We start from the raw sequence: 27,580 nt of genomic DNA on the forward strand, positions 1-27,580 counted from the left end.
GCATGATTTATTTTGTTGGTGGTTATCATAGTTTTGGTCTCTTCAACGTGTTTGCTCCCAGAGAGCATAACACACAACTCGAGATTTATATAACGGTTGAAAGAGTATGTGTAAACAAACAGCATGGCCTCGATTTGAATATTTATGAGGGATTTTCCCAATCCAATGACTGCTGGTAATGGGCTGAGGAATCGCTCAAGGCCTTTAAAGATTGTCATTTTGCATCCTCAAAAAGGGTACAGTGGTACCTCTACTTACGAACGTCTCTTCATACGAAATTTTCAAGTTACGAAACGCCTCAACAGGAAAATATTGCCTGTTGTTACGAAAGAAATTTCAAGATACGAAAGGTAAATATACAGTATGGCCTGCTACTCGCAGCTCCGAGTTTCCTGAACGTAAGATACTTAAAGCTTCTCTGCCATTGGCTATTACCGAGCATCATCCTGGCATCCCATTGGCTAAGAGTGATTTCTACCGTATGTGTCTGTGTGTAGATAGATCGATCTGTGTCTATGCAGCGTTCTCATCATTCGACCCTCGGGCCATGAGGCGTTCCGATAGTTTGACGTAAATCACCCAGAAAAAGTGTTCACCAGTCGGGCGATCGCTCACTATGCTGATGTTTGCCTCGCACATTTTCGAAGGACTGTTAAAAGCCGATAAAAGCAAACGTCCTTAAATCAGTTCTTTACAAAATGACAGGCAAAAACCACTTCTCAGAGATAACATGGACTAAAGAGGGCAAAAAATGATGAGGACGAGGTTAAAAATTAAATGACCATCACTTTTATTCTTGGCTCTATTCTTTGTTTTTGACATTATGCACAACTCTCATTTATTGTGCAATAATCTAATTGTAACATGTATTTGTGACTTATTTTGATGCATTTTTATGCTTTAGGAAACAATTATGTCTGAATGTTGACACACACACACACACACACACACACACACACACACACACACACAACACACACACACACACACACACACACACACACACACACACACACGCATATACGCAGGCTATTAGCTTCCAGTGTGCCAGATGTGCCACCCACACACAAACACGTGAGTCCCGGTCGTTTGTGCTTGACAATCACAGGAAGTTAGTGTGTGTTTGCTTGTCGTCTCCCAAAGGACATCGTGTTGTGACAAAACGATGGCAATCTTTCTAGTGCACATGAATGAAATCAAACTACCTTAGCTAGCATCTGTTATTTCGATCCGAGCAATGGCACCGTGTCAAATCTATGAAATTAAAATGAAGATAAAATATTCGATTTGAATATTAGAGAGAAGGTACATCTGCACAATTTCATGACATCCATTTTACAAGCACCATATCAATGTAGATGAAGAGACTTAAATAGCCTTTATTGCGGGGTCACCAACGCGGGCGCCACGTCAAGTGCAGCACATTGATATTTATCTTTTCCCAACTTATTGTGAGAGCTCATGAACATGATCAGCGTGTTCGCATAAATGAATGTCATTAATTATTAATTATATATGGGGCTGTCACGAACAAATCTTAATTATCCGATCGATTATTCTATATTTGAATATTAGAGAGAAGGTACATCTGCACAATTTCATGACATCCATTTTACAAGCATCATATCAATGTAGATGAAGAGACTTAAAGAGCCTTTATTGCAGGGGTCACCAACGCGGGCGCTACGTCAAGTGCAGCACGTTGATATTTATCTTTTCCCAACTTATTGTGAGAGCTCATGAACATGATCAGCGTGTTCGCATAAATGAATGTCATTAATTATTAATTATATATGGGGCTGTCACGAACAAATCTTAATTATCCGATCGATTATTCTATTGATTACACGGGTAATTGGCCCACTCGCCCATATCGAGGCGTACATTTTTGTCAACCAATTTTTATCGTGGGCTTTTGTCCAGAGCCCTGTAAATAACAGTATAATAATAATCATAATAATAATAGTGAAACATAATTTGAGCAATTGTTATTTCCCAAGTATAGATCAAACAGGAAGCCCTTCACATGAATCAGCAATCAGGAAGTAGCTCTCAGCTTCAAAAAGGTCGGTGACCCCTGCTTTGTTGTCATTGGAGTGCACAATACAATTGGACTGCAACTATTTTTGTATGATACAAAAAAAAAACAAAAAAAACGAGGATGTAGAAAAAAAATGCAAATTTTCCACCATATGATTCTTATCATCACTGTGGTTTGCATTGGGGTAGGACAGCCTCAAAACATCGCCATCTACTGGCCCGGCATGCAAATAACATCCTTTTCAGTCCTCTGGATGTTGACACTTGCCATAATTGGACAAATGTTGTTTTTACTTGACGTGATAACACAAGCATGCGCGCATGAATGCGTTGGGTGTGTACCTGCCCCCTCCCTTAGATCAAACAGGAAGCTCTTCACATGAATCAGCAATCAGGAAGTAGCTCTCAGCCTCAAAAAGGTCGGTGACCCCTGCTTTGTTGTCATTGGAGTGCACAATACAATTGGACTGCAACTATTTTTGTATGATACAAAAAAAAAAAACGAGGATGTAGAAAAAAATGAAAATTTTCAACCATATGATTATTATCATCACTGTGGTTTGCTTTCGGGTAGGACAGCCTCAAAACATCGCCATCGACTGGCCCGGCATGCAAATAACATCCTTTTCAGTCCTCTGGATGTTGACATTTGCCATAATTGGACAAATGTTGTTTTTACTTGACGTGATAACACAAGCATGCGCGCATGAATGCGTTGGGTGTGTACCTGCCCCCTCCCTTCCTCCCGTGCAGACAGTTCCATACAGAGGTGATAATTACATCTGGCTGGATGTTGTTTGACTCAACACAAGCACAAAATGTGACACAAAAGAAACAGCAGCTTGTTTGTCTTTCAGGAAGCTTTTTGTGGGCCATGTGCGTGCATGCCCATATGAGTGTGTGTGTGCGTGTGTGTGTGTGCAGCCACACTCAAACACCCCCTCTCTCCTCCCCGCACTCGTTTACAGCCCCGCTGAGATTCGCACCTCCCTCCCCGCACCGTCTCTTCACCTCTGACCCAGTCTGGAGGTGGCGAGGCTGCACCGATCTCTCCTTCCTCCGGGGAGATTTGACTGAGTAACAGCACATGCTGCCGGGCACGAAGCTGACGTCCAGCCTGCTACAACAGCAGCTCCCACACACGGGCCGCCGAACAAAGAGCCCTGCAAGCCATGTAGGTGCATTCGTTTGTATCCACTGGTGATTCTCAACCAATGGGCCTGTGAGAGATCATCAGGTGCGCTGCAGGAAATGATCCAATTTTCACTTAATTGGTCCAGAAATTGTTGTTTGCCGCAAATGATGTATCTTTGCTCCTCTATGTCAGTGATTCACAATGACAGGCGCAACAATTAAATGCTTCTATCCATCCATTATGTGAGCCGTTTATCCTCGTGAGGGTCGCGGTTGGTGCTGGAGCCCATCCCAGCCGTCCTCAGGCAATAAGGCAACCCTGAACCGGTTGCCAGCCGATCGCAGGGCACACATAGACGAACAACCATCTGCGCTCACACTCACACCCTGGTGACAATTTCGAGTGTTCCATTAACCTGCCAGGCATGTTTTTGGAATGTGGGAGGAAACCGGAGTACCCGGGGAAAACCCACGCAGACATGCAGGAGAACATGGAATCTGGAATCTAACGCTGCACCTCTGACGTGCTAACCAGTCGACTGCCGTGCACATAACATCCATTAAACTCATTTCATCAAGAGGATATCAAGCTACACAACCCAACACAATACATTAACGCCATCTGGGGAACGTAACACCTTCCTGTCCCCTCTTCATAATGTGTCTGTCAGACCTACGGAGTATGAATAGTTTTTCTTTACAGCACCCGACGTCTCTTTAAATCTATGTGATGTGTTAGGAATGTTAAAATGTGACTTAAAACACCGTCTGCTCAGTCAATAAAGGTTTTCTGATGGGGACTGTTTGACAGATCCACCCTGGAATGCATCATTTTTATTCATGCAGGAATCCATTTCAGGTGGGCGGGGTTTCGTGGTTTCTACTGCACTGTATCCTACTGAGAGATGGTTCGACACCGGTCACTCATTGTGGAAACCAACTTATTAGCAACGGTGCAGTTCAGGCCGAATGAACAACGGCGATACTCAAATGATCTTTGAAAAAGCACTTAGCTTGTTTGATTGCCCAAGCGTACCATGTCGTGGCCAGTGGATTTGTACGGGACGAATAGCGCAAGAGCGAGTACATTGATTCAGTTGGTGTGTGTGCTTTACTTGCTCAAGAAAAAAAACAAAACCAAACAAAGTTTTCCACTAGAAATCTGATCTTGAATTATTAATGTCTTCATTCAAGTTTAATGCCTTTTCTTTTGTTGGAGAAGTTCCTGAGCGATGGCCTTCGAATAAGACCTCCTCCGCCTCTTCCGCATCCACACATCTGTCCATCTGTCTTTCACCTCCTCACCCCATCCTCTCTGGCCTGTGTAGGAGCCCTGGCAAATTGGATGGGAAGAGTGCTAGAGAGGGGAGAATTAGATCATGTAATGGGAGATGCTGGCAGTGTGACTAAATTGGCTAACTATAGCTAACAACATTACACACTGTCCATCTGGGGCCTGCCTTGTCCTCCCCTCTGCTCCTCTTCCTACAATCAGCTATGTGAAGGACTCCCTAACAACAATGGAGGGGGAGGGTTCTCCTCTTGGGAAAAGCATCGAGCCAGTCATGAATCCGATGAAATTTGGGAACGTGAACTCATGAGAATTTTGAAGGAAATCGGATGACAACTCAAGATCTGATCGAACATGCATATCACTGAATGGTTTTCGTATATGACAGGATTATGGTCACTAATGGTGGAGCACTGGAAGCTCGGGGTGTGAAAAAATGTTGACGTCTCTTACGCCACCCATCTTGTAAGCTCCAAATTGATTTTTAAGAAACCACCGCACCCGAGGAAAACCAACCAATCAGAGAGAAAAGTCGTAATCGATGAGTTGTCAATCATTTGCCATGCACTTGCGCCTTCCAGCCTTTCCTGTATAGAGTTTGTATTTTCTCAGCTTGCTTGTGTAGAATTCGAAGCGTAGATGTGAATATGAGTGTGAATGGTTGGCGGTCTCTATGTACCCTGCGATTGGCCGGCAACCAGTCCAGGGTTGCTCAAAGTCAGCAGGCATAGGCTCAAGCTCACCGGCGACCCAAATGAGAATGGATTCTTTTTTAAATTCCCCTACAGCTGAAATGTCTGCTCCAAATGCCTGTCCCTGCCCTCTGCGTGCTTTTTGATGAGTTCTGAAAGGTGCCGTGTAAAAGTTTTTTCGATGCTCGACGGTCTCTGACTGCATCAACAGCTGGCCGCCGGCCCGGGGTTGAGGCCAGGCAAGCTGTTGTGCCGCCTAAAAAAACGTAAAGGCGCTGCCCGGGCAGATGCTGGGAAGGAAGCCATGCAGGCGTCCGTCGACACGGGCGGATGTCAGTAGCTCTCCAGAGGCTCTTTGAAGCCAAGATCATCACGCACGGCGACCGGATTAGAGGCTTAAAGCGGGTCTGGCCTTCTAGTGGGGGTTATTTTTGAACGTACAGATAAAATGAGCAGATGGAAGGTGAAGGAAGGGATGGGAACGTCATTCTGTAAAAACAGTGGGCGGGAGGATTTTTGAAGACCGACTGATGGATGGGGTTAATGCAAGCGCGGAGGCACAGTGGAGGTGAGGCGAAGAGAGGAAAAAAAAGAAAAGGAGAGGAGAAAGAATGAAAGAGAAGGGATAATAGCCGCGGAGTAATAGCACACGGCTTCCAGGCAAAGATGAAATATTTGCAATTCCGTTGGGTCTCTGGGCTGCGGGCTCTCACTCCATTTGTATGGAAATGAGTTTGTCTTTCTTTGCCCGAGCACTGAGGAGACCATCGAGGAGGAGGAGGAGGAGGAGATGCACGAAAGGGGCAGATACTGTCAGCAATATTGTGATTCCTGCCGATGCTTTTGGAAGTCAGAGGGGGCCCCCTAGTTGGTTTCTGGGCTGCACATATGGATAAAATAAATCCATGCCTCGATGACACACTGATCAATGTGGCTGTCGCCCAGGGAGTGAAGGCCTTTGTCTGCTATTGACACTTTTGCTCACCTCTCTCTCTCTCGCTCTTTCCTTCTCCCAACGTCAGTGCCCGTGCACGCCAGAGACCCACAGCTGGGACTACTCTGATCCCTGATCCCGCTGCTGCTGCTTTCCATCCAAGAAGCAAGCAGATGCTACGGAAGGCTTTCCGTTCGGCTATTTCCAGTGTTGAGGCGGCAGGGCTGCCACTCATGTATTCATGGCCAGCTGCTCGTCTCTACTAGCCAGGCTGAGAGCAGGGCAAAGGGGGTTAGGAGTGGGAGGACATGTCATCTCGGTCACCCTCAGCTCTCTCCTTTGACTCCTTCCCTCACTCCCTTCTCTTCCTCTCTCAGTCACAGCCGCTAGCCACGAGTCTGAGTCATGCCTCAACTCTCGTGAGATGTCTGTGAAAGCGCCGACACGAGGTATGAAAAGAATGGAAAATGAGAACGGGCACAAGATGAGGTTGTGGGCTTGTACTGGGCAAGAAACAGTTCGGGATGAAACCTCCAGACTTGATGACACACGTTGTCATCTATCTTCTTATATTTTTATCGCTCGTTGGTGCTTATGTGAACATGCTTAATACTGCTGGCTAAAAAGTAATCCAGATTGGGTATTATGCTAACCTGGCTCATCATGTATACATGATCATGTATACAGTGACATCGTTCCAACCCATTGCCACTGATCACATATATTTCAAAACAAATCCCCAACATCATTATTAGGGAGTGGACCTGACCTGCAGGGTCAGCCGCAAGTGCCAGTCTGCAGCCACCTTCCAGCCCCCTTCGATATTCCTGCCTCACCCTCAACGCTCCAAGTCCTGAGGCCCCCCGAGGTGGCGGTCAAGAGTTATTGGTCCCCGGGGGTGACAGTTCACATGGGGCAAGCCTCACCACTGGTGAAGGGTCAAAGCAGAGCGGGTCAAGTGAGATTGAATGTGCCCGCCTTGTTGCCAGGAGCCACGCGAGTCAGCTGAATCCAGTTCATTCCGTGACCCCTCCTGGTCAATAGCACTTCCCGTCTATCATTGAACTGGAATTCGGCATTACATTTTTAAAAATTTGTCGCTCATGTGCATAAATGCCCTCAAGGCCGGGGAACGGGCGCATACCTTTGATTGATTGGCGATCATCTTGACCTGCGGGCAAAAAAGCAGGCTTGCTAGGGATCTCTTCTTGTTGATAGCGGACAAAGCTGGCTGATTTGCTGCTGCCGCGGAAGCTCATCAGCTGGGTCAGCAGGCCAATTGCAGGTTTAGACATTTTTCTCATCACACCTTTTACAAGCGTGATGAGCAGAGGTCAGTCAAACACTGCACAGGACTCGAATAATGAATACAGTAAACCCTTGTAAGATATTTTTTATATAGTTTTGGGAGATATTTATTTGAGTTCTTGTGAGAATCGTGCCCCCATGCTGACCCCCACTGCACACAAGCCCCTAATTTGAACAAGGGTGTGGAGCCTTTTTATAAATGCCGGAGCTTCCCTTCACTTCATTTGTATTTTTGAAAGTGTTGATTGTATCCATAGATATTAATGCCTAAGTTCGGCACATCTATTCAGTTTTTCTTTCTAACTTTGTGAATCATTTTGGCAATGGTTGCCCTGTCCGAGCATGCATCTGCTCTGTGGCAACAATGAGCAGAACTGAAGGTTAGTTGGTGACTTTCTTTGCCATTTCTTACTGGCCTTAATTACGCTGCATTTTTTTCCAGAAGAGCTCAGTGCTGCCCGGCATGTTGTGGCACAATGTGGTACTACATTGAAGACGCACAACTCACTGTCCGGACTTTCCATCAAAGTGTAAAAATCCATTGATTAAAAAAAAAAACGTTTCAAACACTGCCATATATCAGGGTTGCTAACAGTGAACCGCAAAAGTGCAGTCACATTGCGCATATTTTTGTGGAATGCAGAAATCACGCCAATAAGAGCGGTTTATTGTGATTGTTCTGATGTTGTTGTTTTTTTTTATTCCAGTATACTTCCTGCAGTTCCTGTATTGCATTCACATGTGGGAAAGGAGAGTCTTCTCAGCCATTTATTGAATACCGGAAGAATCATAAAAAGCAATAAACCCTCACACAGGAGCTGCTGTTGGCCACAGCTCACACCCAGATACTCACATATCCGATACGTCACTCACCACACTAAATATGGTTTTCAGTGTGTTTTAAAAGTGTCTTTTGATAACTCTAAATGTGCTTAAGCTGTGTGGGTGGGGCAAAATTGTTTCGATTTTTATTTTGGTCTGTAATGTATCCAACCAGGATTGACTGAATTCCTGTTTACCGTCAGAGGTGCATTTTGGTATCTGCTCCTCTGGACGATGCCAGTTTTCCACGGGAAGTCTCCGGCTGTGTTGCGCATCCACCCAAACATACACCCACAGATGCACATTTAGGAACACACACAGAAATGAAGGATGCTTGCACAGTACATACAAGGTTGCTGGCCTTGGCACAGGACTGGGAAGCAAGACCGGAAGCCAAAGGATGGAATGTGGGAGGCAAAATTTGAACACAGAAGAGGCTTCTTCGTGAGCATTATTGGGAATATGTTACTGCTATTGTGCATCAGGAGAAATAAAAATAGAAGTCAAATATATATATTTGACTTCGATTTTTTTTTTTTTTCCCCGTGTGAGTCAGATTTGGAATCACAGTAAAACTCGTGGCCGGCGGTCAGTCACTCATGAAAAGCAGTTGCAGAAACCTACAACCGGCACAACTGTTTGGTTGCGTTAGATGTGGCTTGTTTTGCGGCGGTCTTTCGATCCAGTGAACCTAACAGGCATGTTCTTGGAATGTGGGAAAACCGAGAGCAACCCCACGCAAGTATAGGGAAAGCAAACCAAATAAATGTGTGTCTGAGTCATCTTTTATGAACGACTCCACGGCCATTTACTGTATATGCATGTACAGTATGACCAAGTTAAATTCATGACGAGGCACCAAGACTTTATCGCCTCACGTGCCATTCCCGAGGCAAATTCATTCTCTAGTTTTTGTGATGATTCATGCCGACAGCAAAAAAACGGTCATGAATGGTGAGCTGTTACTTTCCTGAACCTCACTTATTACTGGAACAATTCAGTGAACATTTAAAAAACATCCAGTCAGATTGGCTCCCTTTTGGAAGCACCTGGGTGGCATCTTAGCCTTTCGTGAGTCATTTCTTCACGTTTGGTTTATGGATTTGATTCCAATTAAGAACTGTTACCTTTCTGGATCGCAAACGTGATTGCAACCGAGACACATTGGTGGACTAAGCATCCAGTCAGACACCGCTATGCTGCTCCTAACCTCTAGGAGGCGTATTTGTCTGTTATGTGAGGTCTGCAATGACACACGTGCATCATACACAGTAAGTACTGTATATTCAAGCTGAATTCATGACTTGATTCTGGGTGAAGGTCGGAACCCGCAGTTTTCTTTGGTCTTTCATTGAATTTCTGAGGACGTACATTCCAATTGATTTTTCTTATCAATCAACTGCAGAGTCACACTAAATTATAAACAAACTATAAGTCTGGCTGTTTTGATATTTCTGAGGGAATGGCCATTCATAATGTTTTGTAGCAATTAAAAAAAAGCAACTCCTCTCTTTTCCTCTTGAAATCATCCATTCTGTCTTCCACGCTGCTTGCCACTTCGAGGTGTGTAGGCAGCATTGTGATAGGAATAGAAAACCCCGCCCCAAGCATGATCTACAGAGGACATTTAAACAACGACGACAACAAAATCAGCTCAATGGAGAACAGGAGGTAAGAGTGGGCCACTCGTGTACTTTATTTCCTATTCTCTTCGCCCTTGACCTAAACTCATCCTCCATCCATCTATCCAGTTCACCTGTCTGTCTGTCTCTCTGTCTCTCTCTCACCGCCTCTCTGTATCTATGTCGATCTCTCACATTCACCGCCCCCTTCTTCTCTTTGCTCTGCTTTTCTTTCACTTTTTCTTTCTTTTATCTGGGCACGCATTCCTCTCCTCCCACACTCGAGATTCTCACTAAATGATTCCAAGTGTCTGGGCCCCATGCCTCTGTGAGCCACACACAGACGTGCGTGCGCACACACACACACACACACACACACACACACACACACACACACACACATAGATACACAGTTACACCCACAGAAGGATGTACGTAAGCATCACAGTGGCTGCTGCAGCAAGGGGATAACAAAGTAAACAAAAGAGAGGAGATGAGGGGAGAGGGAGAGAGGGAGAGAGAGGGGTGGTGCACCATAGGTGTCTTTATTCCATTCTGCAAAGAGAATCACAGGCGAAACATCATCCATCTTTCCATCAATCCGTCTATTCAACCGGCAGAAATATCCTTTTATGCCCCGTTGCTAAGTCTCAATGCCATACAGCACAGATTGTGTCCAAACTGGAGTGCAGCACTTTAACGTTGGGGGCGGGGGGGGACATACGCTACAATCCATACAGAGGAGCTGCTACAGTATATCAGGAGGACATATGGGCCGCAGCAAGACGCTGAAATAATTAAAAAAAAAAAATCTTGCACATATTTTGTTTTGTTAATTCCTGGGAGCAGCCGCATTATTATATGACACTGCATGACTGTGGGGCTTTCAGCAAAATGCTGACCAAGCTTATTAGAATTGTAAAAATACATGAAATATATACCACTGCACTATTATGGACATGAACCATGTGAACCACTACACCACAAAAGTCTCCCATTTATGAAAAACTTGAAGCACAAATGGACTCCACCCTGAACCGATGGGAAGTCAATCACATGGTGAGTCAGAATAGCCCATTGGGTGAGAATTCGTCACATTCCAGCAGTGCAAAAGTCGGCTATGCACACACCAACTTGTTTGTATCTGAATAAATGTCACCATGTTCAGATGGTGGAAATCCCATTTTGTGATTAAAAAAGAAAAAGTACATAATGATGAAATCAACATTCTTTTCTCCGTCTTGCATCATGCATCCTTTGCGCCTTTGTGTTGTTTTTTTTTTGTTTCCTCTCCAAGATATCAATAATTCAGGCTTAAAGTTGAGGATGAATTATTCACATACTGATGTCAACCATAAAGCCCACTTTTAGCGAGAAGCTACTTGGCAGCCAAGTTCAGCACATTCGAAAACTCTTGATTTTCTGCTCAATCCCCCTCCTCACCCCCCCCCCCCCCCCCCCCCCCCCCCCCCTCCTCCCCCCCCCCCCCTCCTCTCACCTCTGCTCATTCTTCCCGCTGTCATCCCATTTCTCCTGCCTTCATCCACACGGAGTTCTCCTTTCATTCTTCTTGTCTGCTAGATTACATGCATGTAGAGCGAGGCGCATCTGCCTGAAAGAGACAACGCGGGGACAAGGATAAGTAGTGGTGGCTGAAAAAGGGATTTGACTGCCTATCCTGTCAGAGCACAATGCACACCAACAATCCCACCAACTAATCCCATCGCTGCTTCAAATTGGAGGTGTGAACACATTGAGATGGGGGGGGGGGGAGATCGGTGCATGTCGGCGGGGCGCAGTGGAGCGATTTCTTTTCTTTTCGTAGTTCTTGTCATTCTCAGTCTGCTGCACTCTGACTTCCTCGGCCTCCTTCTCATTGCTGCCCGCGTGACTCACAGGCTATTACTGTATTATCCGGCCGCTGGGTCTATTCAGACGCACGCACTGCCTCCTTAACAACAGCCCGCATTCATCGTTTGATTAGGCATGACGCTAATTAGGATTCATCAATACCATTAATCGGCTCATCCAGCCCCGTGGATCAGAATATCTGACTCACATCCGTGAAGGTGTTTATCCACCTATTGAATTTTCTTGTCAGGCAGCCTGTCTCCTTCCATTTTGTCACGCGGCGAAGCTTTGTCACTGCCCTTGGCATTCAGTAACAGTTTTTGTTGTTGTTGTTGTTGTTGTTAAACGGCAACCCGTGGTATCGTCATGTCCGTAATGTAAAGCCCGCATGCAGTGAGTCATTTCAATGTATGTGCACATATCTGGACAAAAGTGAAATCATTCAAGCCTGACCTCGATCACTGGACTACAAGCTGAACTGGATGTGTTTTGTGCAACTGATAATTTTATTGGGTACCAAAAATGGGGAATACGTTATGAACAACAAATACAGTGGTACCACTACTTCCGAAATTAATTGGTCTGGAAGAATTTTCCGACTAGAAAATTTTGTAAGTAGAGACGCGTTTTCCATGTAAATGCCCTAATTCGTTCCAAGCCCCCCCCAAAATTCAGACATAAATGTTTCCTAAAGCATAAAAATGCATCAAAATATATAACATACGTCACAATTAGATTATTGCACAATAAATGTGAGTTGTGTATGATGTAAAAAAACAACTAAGAATAAAGAATAAAAGTTTTAACTGCGTCCTCATCGTTTTTTGCCCTCTTTGGTTCATGTTCTCTCTCAGAAGTGGTTTTTGCCTGGCGTTTTGTAAAGAACTTATCCAAAGACGTTTGCTTTTGGCAGCTTTTAACGATCCTTCGAAAATGTCCAAGGCAAACGTTCGCATAGTGGGCGATCGCCCGACTGGTGAACACTTTTTCTGGGTGATTCACATTTACGTAAAACTATCGGAACGCCTCATTGCCCGAGTGTTGAATGACAAGGATGCTGCAGTTATTTCTCTATCTACACACACAGACACATGCGGTTGAGTCCCTCTTAGCCAATGGGATGTCAGGAAGATGCCAGGTAATAGCCAATAGCAGAGCAGCTCTAAGTATGTTGCGTTCAGGAAACTCAGAGCTGCGAGTAGCAAACCATACTGTATTTTTACCTTTCGTATCTTGAAATTTTTTTTGTAACAAGAGAGCAATATTGTTAATATTGATTACAAATGTTACCATTTGTAATCATTTGACAAAAGAGGCGTATTCCTGATGAGGCGTTTCGTACCACTGTGTTACCATTTGTAATCATTTGACAAAAGAGGCGTAGTGACCGCTACATTTTTTTTTTTTATGGTCCCAATGCACAACGCACGGTCCAAAAAGGAAACTTGGATAAGTTTGGCATGAATTACTTTCACTTCAACCTCTTCAAATGCATGAAGGGTTAATTAGAAGAGAGATAGTGAGTCAGCGGGCACTCTTTCAAGTCCAAAAGAGAAAATTATATGACACATTGAGCATCTATCATATGAACCCGGCAAGTGTGTTTTGCTTTTTTTTCCCCCCATATATTTTTTTTTTTTGTGATTATAAATAAAAATATGTTGATGACAATCCATCCATTTTCTGTAGCGCTTAGCCTCAATAGGGTCACACATGTGCTGGAGCCTGTCACAGCTGACTTCGTATGTTTGTGTGGAAGCATTGTATGTATGAATGCATTCTATTTGTTTGTCAGCTATTTTATCAAGAAAATACACATATTGAACCCTATTTCTGTAAAAACAAAGAAACACAGCAGAAGAGAAACAGCATTGCAAATGTGTAATTCTTGTATACAGCCACTACATTTTTACACTAATCTCCACCATTTGGGATCCAGCGCTCCAAATGCTATCAAACATTTCATCGCAACATCCCACGCTGACCAGACAATGAGTCGTATTTTTGACTAAATACTGGACTGTAATAACAAGTGAGCACAAAAAAGATATTAAATAACTGGAAGGGAGAAGCAGTAGTGTGAATAAAAAAAAAGACAAACAACAAAGAGGAAGAGAGTCAAACAGAGCTGAGGAGAAGCAGCACAGGAGATGAAAAGCCCTCCCCAAAATCCCATCTGAAGTCTTGTATGGCGAGCTCATTTGAAAAGCACTTCACTCCACAGACGCGCACATCTTCGGGGAGTGGGAAGGTGGTGTGACAGAGGCAGACTTTAATCAGGAGCTAGGCCAGGTTAGAGGGGCCCGGCGTGGGAGACGGGAGAGAGGCGGTGGGATAGAGGCCTGTGTAGGCACCAACTTAACCCGCCACTCTTCCCTTATCTCCAGTCCTGCGCTCACCCACGCGCTCTCCTCCACCCCCCAACTCCCCCTCGCTTCTCTCCGTTGTATTCATCACCCTCTGCCCACACTGCAAACTTCACGCGGAGACCGAAGAATGAGAGCGCCGGCTTGCGCGTTTGGCCAAAAAAAAAAAAAAAAAGTGTCACGGAAGAATGCGCTATGCAGCGTTTCCGTCGCGACGTCATGTAATGTGGAGTGATTCAAAGTACATGAGCAGGCACAGAAATGGAGGAGCGGCACAAATGAGCACCGGGACAATGTTTTCGTCAGTGCACGAATGTGAAAAGAGTCAGTCGATAAATGCTACAGTGCAGTAGACTGCAAATATGACCAACTGGGAAATTTTCATAAAGTCCGATAAGGGCCATGCAAAATCCATCCATCCAACCATTTTCCGATCTGCTTTACCTTCACAAGGGTCGCGGTTGGTGCTGGAGCCTATCCCAGCTGTCTTCAGGTAGCAGGAAGGGGACACCCTGAACCGGTTGCCAGCCAATCGCTGGGCACACAGAGACAAACAACCATTCGTGCTCACACCCAACACCTAGGGACAATTTAGAGCATGCATGTTTTTGGAATGTGGGAGGAAACCGGAGTACCCGGAGAAAACCCACGCAGCCACAGGGAGAACATGCAAACTCCACACGGGAAGGCCGGAGCTGGAATCGAACCCGGTACCTCTGCACTATGAGGTCAATGCGCTAACCAGTCGACCACAAATATGACACGCTGATCGAACCAACACATGTATCGATGCAAGTCAATAAATTAGAATACCGTCGCGTGGGGAAAAAAAAAGATCACCTCCCAAACACCATAATTTGTGCCAGTGAATGCACATGTCCAACTGTTCAGTGTTTCGGTGCTTTCTGCTTAACTCACGTCTGTCAAACACGGGGCCCGGGGGCCAAATCCGGCCCGCCAGGTCATTGCATGTGGCCCACGAAAGCAAATCACGTGTCAACTTGCTAAAATCTGTATGGAAAGGTCAAATTGTCATGTGTACGAAATAACATTGAAATTTTGCAATCATTTTGTGACCCAATTTACACTCACTTGAACAATAATTGAACACACAAATTATAATTGACGCGACTGATTTCAAAACTAGTCATCGATTCATTTGTTGTGTACAAGTAATAATTTTGTGGTTTCACTGTCAGGGAAGACGTAACTCCAAATTGGCCTGCTACTAAAATGAGTTTGACACCTCTGGCTTAACTTGTTCTTCTCTACCATGCACAAAAACTGTGGATTGAAATTCATGCGACAATCAATTGATTTAACCCTTTTACGCAGCAATAACGATAACCTGTAACTTGATAACATGTCCACTGTAGTAACCGCTACCCCTGAAAGGGTTAATTAAGTGTTAACAGTTCTCTAAATGTTCGTATCGTGATAACAGGTTTCAAATACTGTACACACCCCTTTGATTTTTGTCAATAAATTCCAAGAAAAAAAAATACTCATGTTTTTTTTTTCTCATAAAACAATACGCAATATTAAAAAAATGTGACAAAAGTCCTGTCTGCTGAATTTTAGTCAGGAATTTTCTTTATGCAGATTTGAATTGAATTGAATGAATGCGGTGATCGCTTGTGTCACACTGAACGCTGTCTCCAGTGTTGGCTAAATGGAGTCACCAAAATATTCAAAAAAGCAATTTGGAGATGCAGTTCGAGACCGCTGCAAACTCCAACCACAATAGTAAAAATAATATGACATCAAAAATCAAAACAGAGACTTATCATGATTGATTTCCCGCCACTGAGAATGAAAACTTCTTACAACTGATTATGCCGTGAAAATGGAAGATGTGTATTTTGAAGAACATTGAAAAATCTATATTTTCATCTCACCTATAATGCAAATTTTCACCCTGGAGGGGAAATTATTTATGCCAATATCGCAATCTAAACACTCTAATGTGATGACACCAGACATCTTGATTGATTTTCATTTTTTTCACTTCAAGCTTTTGCTCTGCAAGCTATACTATAACTTTACTTTTATCTTCTTTTGTCCTTTTTTTTTTTCCATTGAAGAGCTCCAGACATCCGTTGACATCTAACCTAATACGAAGGTCAGGTGCGAGGGAAAGTGCTGCCGTCGCGAGTTTAAAGGCCTGTGGTCGATGTGGTCAGCACTTCCTTCGCTTTTAAACCCCACACAAAGGGCAGCGTGCTCTCTTTAGCGACGGGGACGCTTCCCTTGATGCTGCTATCTGCTCGAAAAGAGCATTCTTCGCTACTTTCTGTTGGATGCTTGAATCACCAGCCAATTCCAGCATCAACGATGTCTCTTCTTTTCTTTATCCTCCATCAAGTCTTTTAACTAAAATCGAGTATATTGGACTGTCTGTTTGCTAGATGTGATATTGGGCAACTTACATACAAAAGTGAACCGCTCTTGATTGCAGGGGATTAATTCCAGATAATGGGCTAAAGTTTTTTATATAGACCTTATAAAACAAAGACACAATGCCAATGCTAGAGTGATTGGCCTTGCTTTTCGTCCAGTGCTGCATCAAGAGTCAAGCCAGCCAATGAAAGTGTAGTGAGACCATGCTGGAGGCGGAGCCACACAGACTGACTGCCTCAACGGAAATGCAAAAACATAAACAAAACAAAGACGAAAAACAATCAAAGTTAAAAAAACACAAAAACAAATCAATAAATATAAAAACAAAAAACAAATCCAACAAATGAAAAAACAAACCAGAAAACAAATTATTATTATTAAAAATCTCAACAAAAATCAAACACAGTACCAAAAAAAAATTAAAAAAAACCCAACACCAACCCCCCCCCCCCAAAAAAAAAACCTAAAAAGCCAAAAAAAAAGCAAAAAAAAAAAAAAGAAACCAATCAAAACAAAGATTGGTTGTTTTGTTTAGCAATTTGGTTTTGGTATTTTCATTTGCAGTTGCTTCTAGTTTTTGTTGTTGTTTTCCCTAATAATTAGTGTGTTCTTATTTTTGGTGGAGTTTAGCTTGTTTTTGTTGTTTTTTTTTTTCTTTTCAATTTGCTGTTGTGTTTGGGGGAGGAAGCGTTGGGTTATGTTTTTTAACTTCCTGTCATGCAGTTATTCCTTGTCGTGTTTTGCACCTCAGGGCCACTGTAGAAATACATTGACAATCTAATATTTATATTCAATATCATTAGTATGTAATGCCTTTCATTCCTGCACTAGCGGAAAAATAAAAAGTGGTAATTTGCCTTACTAACAGGAATAACGGATTGCAGCACAAGCAGCGTAAAAGGTCAGCCACAGGAAGGCAGACTGGTCGAGTTCAGTTGCCACTCAATCCAAAATTAGAACTCATTCTGGTCTACACCCAGAAGTATAATGTTCATCTGTATAATCCCTTTGAAGCACGACAAGATCATTTCATAGAAGTATGTTGTGTCTAAAAGGTCACGTCTCTCTCATGTGGTTGCCAGCCTTGTTGTCGCAGCGTCGCAGAAAGCTGCTGAACGTCTTTGCCGTTGTGGTGATCATTTGTATCGTTGCACATGATGCGGAGTGAGATTTAAAGAGCTGCCTCTTCGTTCGAATGGGCGTAGTGTGGAATGAACGTTGAAAAAGAGAGGCGAGCTGTCGACTGAAAGTGTACACGATATTCACGCCTTCTGAAAGTTTATTTTCGGTTTAATTTTGTTGATGTATATCCCTGTTACGTTATTTGACGCCTTCGATGTTTTATGAATCTGGATTTAGAGTGCTCGATAATCAACAGGTGCACAATTTAGGCACGTACGTGACATTTATTGACGCTTCGGTGGGGATTCCAAAAGATGAGATTCCTCTCACAAAGAACCTCCTTTATCACGACGGTTCGGGCATGACCGCTCGCCGCATCGGGCCGGAGGCTGCAGTTGTGGACTTGGCCCATGATTAGATTGAATATTAGGTCATGAGTAATACGAGGATGTGGACCTTCCGTCTTTGCCTGGCTTTAAAGCTTTAAAGTAGCGTTTATATGCAATCGTCTTTTCAGTAGTCATGCGGCTCGTTGGTTGAGGGGTGTGACGCTCAAATCCCGATTGAGCCCCGATGTTTTTGCAGAATTGGACTGGGCTCATGCAGAGTTGAGGCTTTTTTTTTTTTTTTTTTTTATGGATGACGACAAACCACAATGTCAGTGGAGTTCCATTGGGTTGTTGTGTGCGCGATTAGACTCTCATGTGATTGGGAATCCGGGGATGACTTTTTATCAATCGGATTCATCAATTGGCCTCACCGTTCCATAACTTTTCATTTTCGACATATCTTCTTCAACAAAGTAAAATGAATAGTTGTACGATATGAATGCGGGAGGTGATTTTATTCATTGACACAAAACTCAGCAAAACTGCATGTTTGCATTATTTTGTCACATTTTTGGATCAAGTTTGCATCATCCATTTTTCATCGTTGACTCTTTTTTTTTTTTTTTTAAAGGACATTTTGAGAATGGCTTGCCAGTCCCAGTAAATAGGAAAGACTATTTGCCGGCAAACGTGCACACGGGCTGGGGCGGACGGGTTGCGCCGAGGCAGACAGATTGCTGGTTGTGTTCCCGGCTCACTGGCACGTTGAGATTTCTTTCCAGTCTGAAGGCTGCCGTCTAGCTGTCAACACGACACTCCCTCTTTTACAATCTGCATAAACAAAGGCGAACGCAACCGAAATGTGTCAAGACGCCACTCGCAACCCCCCCCCCCACCCGCATCAGCAGCATATGCCTCTGACGTCACACGAGCAGCGCACGTGTCCTAGCGCACTTCCTCGAGCGTACGCTTGCGCCCAAGGTACGCACGGACCCGCGTCACGCTGAGCGAAATAGCAGGCCTCGCGCATAACAAGGCCAGGCCAATAATGGGGTGGAACATAAACAGCCAAATCAAGCAGAAGAGGGAAGGATGAGAGAAAAGTATTGGACTAACGGGAATAGAACTCACTTTGTTATGACACAAAACAACAGCCGGGGTGAAGGGAAAACACACAAAAACGGAGGAATGAGAGACAGGAAAATGTTGAAATCAAAGGTAAACAAAGCCCAACAGCTAGAATAACATCCACATAAGTTCTCCGAGCTGACATATGCGGCTCTGGAAAGAGTCTGCAATATCAATTATTTTCGCAATGAATGTCTCGTGGGTACAAAAGCAGGCAATGACCAAAATTAGGCTTGCTTTGAACACTGTGAGTTCGCGCTTTCCAACGTTTCCTCTCGACGATGACTACTAAAACTTCACATTTGTCCCTGAGACTATCAGCTCCAGGATTTTTTTTTTTGTTAATGAGCCGCCAGCCGCCAGTCGGGCTAATTTCACAGAACCACGGCAAACGACCGTAACCTACCAAAGAGCACGTGCCCAGTCCTGACCTTCCCTTTTGGGCCGAGTCTGCCCGGCAACAATTAATGCTGAAGTGTCGCTCGCCGTGCATTGCAATCTGCTCCCGATTGATCGGTACCAAAAAAAAAAAAAAAAAAATCAATGCTGCTCGGGGGACTGACTGCCAACATTTATAGAGTTGTCATTGCAGCCTAAGCTGAGCGACGGGAAGTGGCGACGGCGTACAATAGCTGTACGGATATTTGTTTAAGGCCCGGGGCCTGTGGGTGTTGACACAGCTGCCAGGGGCCGGGAGGGGGGGGGGGACAAAAATATTTGGTAATACGACATTGAGTCTCAGGGGGGCCGTTGGAGGCCGGGCGGGCACTGACTTGGAAAGAAGAACAGGTGAGCGGTTGAAGTGCTGAATTGTTTTGGGGAGTGAAGAACTAGTGACTGTTTCTACTATTCGCAGCATGACTGTTACACCAAATTCCTGGAAGGCGGTGTGAAAAAAGGGGCTTCTGTTTGCGTCACTCTGAATGTGTCGCTTCGGCCTTTTCAACGAGAGGAACCTTTTAACGCGGACTCAACCCCGCAGCCGCGGACCGTTGTCTGTGCCGCAAAGCGCAACTCTTTCCGGGAAGATACGATAACGCACCTGAATAACCCGGCAATAGTTATTTTGGTTTCACGTGACAAAGGGCCTGACTGTGAAAACATGATGGGAATCTGTCAGGGCACTCACTGAATGAAGTCAAATGGAGCGTTTGTGACTCGTATTTACAAAACAGAAAACAAAGGTCCTCACTAGGTGGATCCAGATGCAACTTCGAGCCAACTTTTGTACAGACGTTTTATATTGACCTGCAAAATTTTGAGAGGATTTAGAACAGTTTGGGGTGAACAGAAAAAAAAAAAAATCTGTGATGATTTGTGATCAGCATTTTGAAGCCGATCAGAAATCACTGAGTAGCGTGTTTCAGAAAAAAAAAAAAAAAAAGATCACTGATCTGATTTGATACGCGGAAAACAATAACAATTGAACCTTCAAAATTCTCCCCAAAATGCTGATAAACATGCACTACGCAGAAAATGGCGGGAGGACCCTTTGCTCAAAAATCCCCACAAAATGTTTTTTTTTTTTGTTTTTGTATCTGCCGGGAAAACAACGGTGGCCGAGAACTTCTCTCGAGTGAACAAAACCGTGTCTTATTTTCCGTATCCAAACAATGACGTCATTGATCGACCGGCAAATTACGACAGCGCAATCGAACGCAGATTTCGCCGAGCAGCACAAGCCAAACAGTGAGTAAAACAGAAAACCCGACGCCATCCTCATACCATTGCCTGCACACACATGAAGGTCATAGCAGTTGCCAGTCATTAAAAAAAAAAACGCAACATCCCCCCGGGCATGATAATAGCACCTTAATCCTCTAATTACAATGTCAGGACAGAGACATATAAGATCTAAAGAAGTCATAAATTACACTTTGGGGTGAATGCTCATGAGCTGCAGTTCTTTGGAAGTCAACACTGCCTTTCAGAGACTTGCACGTTGTCATTATACTGACATAAAAATTATGTCAGGCTCATAAGTGACACTGTCTCGCGGTCGCTAAATGATGACGGAATGTATTCAAAGTCATTTCGAAACAGGAGATTGTTTCGGAACGCTTTTTGACTGACAGTACAGCAGGGGTACTCAACAGGCAGCCCCCGGGTCATATTCAGCCCGTCGGCTGCCGATTTGTGCCCCCCGTACTGTTACGGCCCCTTCCAAGGTTCAACGAGATGGGGCGTTTTCATAGTAAGATGGCCGCCTGCCACACTTCACTCCGCGAGGCTCGCTGCGCAGACGACCGGCCCGTTCGTTGTGTGTTATAATCGGCTTGTGTGCATAAGGTTGACGCCTACCGCACGGAAGGCGTGCCATAATAAAAATGTGTTTTGGTTGGGTCAGCGCGTATAAATCAAAGACACACAGACAGCCTGGAGAAAAGGCTTCAAAGTCCCTTTTTTTTTTTTTGGAAGGGAATAGCTTTTCAGCACTATAATTGAGGCGCCTTTAACCTTCACTACTTTTGTTTTGATGTACTTGTTTTTCAAGGGGGGCCATTTGATGCGGCTTGTGCATAAGCGGAGGGGTCGGGGTGCCTGGAAGCAGAGCGGGGCGACTCCGTCGGTAGCATGTGGACCAAGGTTGCATAAATAAATTAATCACTGATTAATGAAAGTCAAATCAATTCAAAGCACGAGCCCTTGGATGGCTTTCGAAAGCCAAGTGGCTCACTTCAACCTTCTTAACAGCCATTCAAGTGTAAGAATAAGTTCTTCAATAAATAAATTAAAAAAAAATAAATCATGCTTTTAAATGAATTGCACAACTTCAGGAGCATTTAGCCTGAGAGGTTCACTTGTAATTTGATTTGCAGGTTCACCGTGATACAATCTGGACATCCTGTTCTGTATTTATGACGTATTTGCACGTGAAGGCATGAAGTGCAACGCGTTTATGTAATGTCGCAATAGTCAGGCCAGGTGTATTCATCAAGCCTTTTCGTACGGCACAAATATCCTCAATGTGGTTTTGAACAAAAGATGGACGGTGTATGGCAGATACATGGAAATGAACAAGCAAGGGAAAAAAATAGATTGAATGGATAAGACAATATTAGTTTTCACACGGTCTTTTTCCTCATGATTACTCTCTCGAGGGTTTTTGGTTTTATTGAAAAACATATCAATATTTTATGAAGTGTGTCAGATCAACTTCTTGCCTTTGCCACTGCAGCAAAGTTGGTAGTTTACGGATTTTAAAAATAGTTTAATTATTTATGTTTTTTTTTTGGTGGAGGGCAAGCCACGTGGAAAACACGTTTTTATTTTATTTTTTTAATTTTTGGGGTCAAGAATTTTGATGCATGCGTATTTTCGCTTTTTGCAGGGGGTCCGCCGGATTACAATTCATGACCAGTGAATGTGGACTGAAAAGAAAATCTCAATGACCGTGGTTGAAAATCGCAGAGAGGAGAAACAAAGGACGCGCCTAAAGTTGAGCGACCACATGTCAGTCGACTGCAACGGCTCAATGACGTTAAAAACGACATCGCCACATCACTTAAGATCCTCAACGGATGGTATGCCTCCACTACTTGATTAATCTGAAAGACTTTTAACATGCCTCGCTAGATGCTCTTGTTTTGCTCAGAAATGGAATTCAAATGGGCTCAGTGCTCACCTCTTTCATGAGTCTATGAAGTGAGATAATTACATTACTATCTTGTTTTGTTTTTGTTTTTTTTTTCCAGATGGGAAAAGGGAGACATCTATAAGTGGATGATCCATGCGGTGAATAATTGGGGCACGGTGTCTGTTATGATCTTTTGAGGAATTACTGGATGAAGTAGTAGCTCATATTAACACCTCATCAGTCTGTGTTAATTTCGGGAAAATTGAAAAGTACAAAATAATGACATTTTTGATGGTGCTTTTTTTTTTTTAACTGACAAAGCATCACATAACCACAACCCATCGTCCAAATGTTTCTCCGGCAGCAAATTGAACTGAATGTGCAGAATAGCCGCGCCAACCTATGGTTCCTATTTCCATTCTGCCGATATGAAATATATGAAAACAACAATGGTGGTCAGGGACCCCAAATTACTGCTTTCAGTCAAATTAGCCTCTGGAAAACTAATGTAATTAGTTAACACTTGAGTGGGTCTTTGAGAAGAGGAGAAAGCATGCTCGAGCTGATGTGATTTCATGCAGAAAATTTATTCCACTGTCAATATCATTTAGATCTGTCTGGATGAGCACCGGAGGCTATGGGGAAGCGGGTGTGGGAATGGTGCTGGTGTTTTGCGGATTGGCGCTCGATCATAACGACTTTCTCTTCAATTCTCACCTCTTCGAGGTCTGGTTTGCTGTACGTCCTTACACTGAATGGAATGTACGTTTACAACTTTTTATACGGACACAAAACAACGTGCTTTAATTTTTTATTTTATTTTTTACTGGCATTCATTTCAAAAGTGTTATTATTATTTTGTGCCTGGAGAGTAAGCAGTTGGTAGAATTCCCCAGTGCGGGATGAATTGTTGAGATGAGAGTTGTCTAGTCCGTGGCCTTGAGCTTATTTTTTTTTCCGACTGACCTGTAGTATAGTCTAAAAATGTCATTTAAAACGCATCGATACATTGAAGGAAACATTTTTTTAATTGCTTGAATACACGTACGGGTTGTGCCTTGACTCGTAAGATTAATTCATTCCGTGACCACACTTCTGTAACAAAACACTTGTCTCTCTGATAATCTTTCCCCCACTGACATGGAAATGGAAATGCTTTTAATCTGTTCCAGTCGCCATCAAATATCACCAAATGTGACGTTTTCAGTCTGACAAAACAGCACTCTACAGAATTGAACGTAAAAAAAAAAAAAAAAAACATATACAGTGAAAAAACTTTCTTAACTAGAAAATGCTGTAAGCAGAGACATGTTTCCCATGTAAATGCCCTAATCCGTTCCAAACCCCCCCAAAATTCAGACATAAATGTTTTCTAAAGCATCAAAATGCATCAAAATATGAAACAAATGTTATAATTAGATTATTGCACAATAAATGAGAGTTTTGCATCATGTAAAAAACAAAGAATAGAGTAAAGAGTAAAAGTGATGGTCATTTAATTCTTAACTGCGTCCTCATCTTTTTTTTTGCCCTCTTTAATTCATGTTCTCTCTCGGAAGTGGTTTTAAAGAACTGATCCAAGGACGTTTGCTTTTGTCAGTTTTTAACAATCCTTCAAAAATGTCCAAGGCAAACATCAGCATCGTGAGCGATCGCCCGACTGGTGAACACTTTTTCTGGGTAAATCACATTTATGTCAAACTATCGGAGCGCCTCATGGCTCGAGGGGCGAATGACAAGGACGCTGCATCTATTTATCTATCTACACACATAGAATCATGCGGTAGAAGTCCCTCTTAGCCAATGGGATGCCAGGAAGATGCCAGGTAATAGCCAATGGCAGAGCAGCCATAGGTATGTTGTGTTCAGGAAACTCGGAGCTGCGAGTAGCAGACCATACTGTATTTTTACCATTTTGTATCTTGAAATTTCTTTCGTACCAAGAGGCAATATTTTCCTTTTGGGGCGTTTCGTAACTTGAACATTTCATATGAAAAGACGTTTGTAAGGAGAGGTACCACTGTAGTATGACGCAATTACATCTAATAAAAATCATTGAACAGTTTGCATATCATAATTTGTTTGCTTTAGCTCTTTCAGGAACAGTGGTCACAACAGTGGACAGCCCTATCATGTTATGGTTACAAGCTTCATGAAAGGGTTAATACACGGCCTCTTCGGGTGCGTGGGTCTTGTCCACCAGGGAGCGGTATAATATACACATACGCAGTGCCGTATAAACAGAGTCTGGCCAACTAGCTCGACAAGTACCATCTTTGCTCGTGTGCCGCCTTATCTTTTCTACACCCTCAAAAAAAAAAAAAAAAAAAAAAAAAAAAAAAAAAATCTGAATTTCATCACGAAATTTGCTCATCATATGGACTGGAAGGCATTCTCGCCACTGGTTTGCTCATTTTGGCGGTGAGAACAAATGGGCCAGAGCTGGGAGTCATGAAGGGGCCATGGATGGCATCATACAGGCGTGTGTTTTTGATATTTTATTTGGGGGGGACGGAGAACTAATCGTATTCTTATGAGTGAACACAAAACAAGTAAATTGCCGGTAGCACCACTCAACAAATACTCCAAAATGAACTGCGCTTTCCTAGTGCTCATCGGAGAAACAAAAAAAAACAAACCAAAAAAACCTCCTGTAAAGCATCACACGAAGGATCATTCCATTCAGTGCGATCATTCCAAAATATTTCCGTCCCATGTACAACGCGCAGTCGTACCGTAGATTGACAGGGCACAATCGAGCCACAGGCTGGTAATTGGGCTTTATCGCCTGCTTCACGGAGCAATGAATCAGCGCACAATAAAGGATCAACAAAGAAAGAATAGATCCTGTCCACGATTTGCATTTTTGAAGCGTTCAAGCCCACAAATGCATATTTGCACCCCCCGCCCCCCGCCCCCCCATTCCCGCCCAGTCATTTGCAAAAGGCAATGCAGGAATTGGCCTGCTGAGACAGACGGATGCCTCGTGTCAGTTGTGACTCAAAGCAAACCTTTCATCTGTAGACTGACTGATTCCCTTGGCGTGTTACGCTCACTTGAAACATGGAGTTATGTAAGTTAGTCATAAAAAATGCATGTGCCAGCGCCCTCTTAGATGATATCAAGGTTTCTATGAGTATGATCTGCAAGGTGGGCAAAAAGAGACAAAACATCACAGATGTCAGATAGTGAGAGAGGTATGAGCCCCCCCCTCCCCGGGGGCTGCAATATAACTACACACTGTGTTCACGCTGCCATATTACAAGGGGCAAAATTACAACCGTAGATGTGTTATCTATAGCAGACCTTTCCAATAATTTTGACACAAGGGTGCAACATGGCACTGTTTGTATTGTGGTACTTCAGAATGAGTCTTTTTTTTTTTTAGGAAGTATTAATAAATGTCAGCTGATGGTATCAAAGCAAGTAAGACTCAGAAACTAAAATTGCTTCGCCAAGTTATACGGTAGACCACTGGTGTCAAAATCATGGCCCAGGGGCCAGTTCTGGCCCATCACATTCATTTTATGTGGCCCGTGAAAGCAATTCATGCATATTAACTTCCATGATGCTTGCTAAAGTCTGAACCAAAATTTCAAAATGTCATATACGTACAATGTTTGAACAATCCATTAGTCTTGACTTTTGATGTCAAAACTATGTATCCATCTATTTGTTGTTCGCTGTGTATGTCATATGTGGAGGTGGTTAAACATTCATATAGTTTCACAAAATTCACCGTCATAACGGCCCTCCAAGGGAAACCACAACTACAAGGTGGCCCGCGACAAAATTGAGTTTGACACTCCTGCAGTCGATGAGCTACATTGGAGCAGCAGAATTAAAAAAAAAAAAAAAAAATTGCTATCATGATGTACCGATACAATTTTAACCCTTTTGTGCACCCAGTAACCTGATAATTGATAAGATGTCCACTGTAGTAACCGCTGTACCTTCAGGTTCAATCTTTGTTGGAATGTGCCGCTCAGTTATTCTGACTGCCCCAAAAAAGGAGTGAACAAACGTGGGTGCAAATATGGCTAGAATTTCATTATCTTCCTTTAAAAAAAAAATATATATATATATTTTTTTTTTTTTTTAAATAGAAAAGCAAAAGATAGGTGTAAAAGCAACACATCCACTTACGGTAAATGTGTTTCTTGTAAGTTACTTGGAGCAGTTTTAGTTGTGTTTTCTTTCAAACTCAAATGCGTCGCTATCACTTTTCTGCTTCTTCATCCACCCTCATCTTCTTCCCCTGTCGGCTTCTCGTATTCCTCCACCCACACTGACCCTGTTTTATTCAAGACATACTGTATAATAGAACACAATATACGGGGGCTCGGCTCGCCGAGTGCTTCTGAGGGCATCCTCATTGGCTCGGCATCGCGCGCGCCATCTCCCATGCACCTGAGGCCATTGTGGGTGGTGACAGCAGTTCCGGCCCGGCTTTGCGTCACCCAAAGGGGGGTGCTGGGGAGGCTGAGAAAGCGGCGTGAATGTCAGAGGAATTAGCTGCCGCGGCGGCGCCCACAGAACGCAGCGTGACAATGGGGCGGGAAGACGGCGAGAGAGGACAGCGGCTGTAGTGCATCTCTAAGCTGGAAATCACAACTCTTGGTTTTTTTTTTTGTTTTTTTTCCTTCATCTTCCTTGCCAACTTCCTCACTTGTCCTCACGCCCTCGCTCTCTCCTTCTCATGCTCTCTTTCTGTATCACTGTCTCGCCCACCTCGCCTCTGCCCGCGAGCAGTTTGGAGCAGATTATAGGCCTGCCACCCCCACTAGCCCATCTACACAAACATTCACTCACACACCAGCATAAACACTGCTGCAACGGGAACGCACACTTTGTCGACTTTTTTCAATTTTTTTTTTTTTTGCACCACCTACGGTACCACGACAGTGTATTTATTCCTCATGCAGAAGAGCATCCTGTCCGGTCCAAATGCGGTTTTGGCCTGT

The 27,580-nt window shown here is 43.6% G+C and overlaps 1 protein-coding gene across 1 annotated transcript in view; it reads right to left on the reverse strand.

Annotated features, from left to right (window-relative positions):
- Nucleotides 1-27,580, reverse strand: part of LOC109531896 (Rieske domain-containing protein) — an 83,362-nt gene that overhangs the window by 48,510 nt on the left and 7,272 nt on the right. Inside the window, exon 2 of the mRNA XM_019896430.1 lies at nucleotides 11,342-11,455. Within this exon, the coding sequence (XP_019751989.1) occupies nucleotides 11,342-11,408 (67 nt within the window). The 5' untranslated portion in view covers nucleotides 11,409-11,455. The remainder of the gene's footprint in view (nucleotides 1-11,341; nucleotides 11,456-27,580) is intronic.

The sequence above is a fragment of the Hippocampus comes genome, unplaced genomic scaffold (genome assembly GCF_001891065.2).
Source record: "Hippocampus comes isolate QL1 unplaced genomic scaffold, H_comes_QL1_v1.1 scaffold22, whole genome shotgun sequence".
In the NCBI taxonomy this organism is placed as follows: Eukaryota; Metazoa; Chordata; class Actinopteri; order Syngnathiformes; family Syngnathidae; genus Hippocampus; species Hippocampus comes.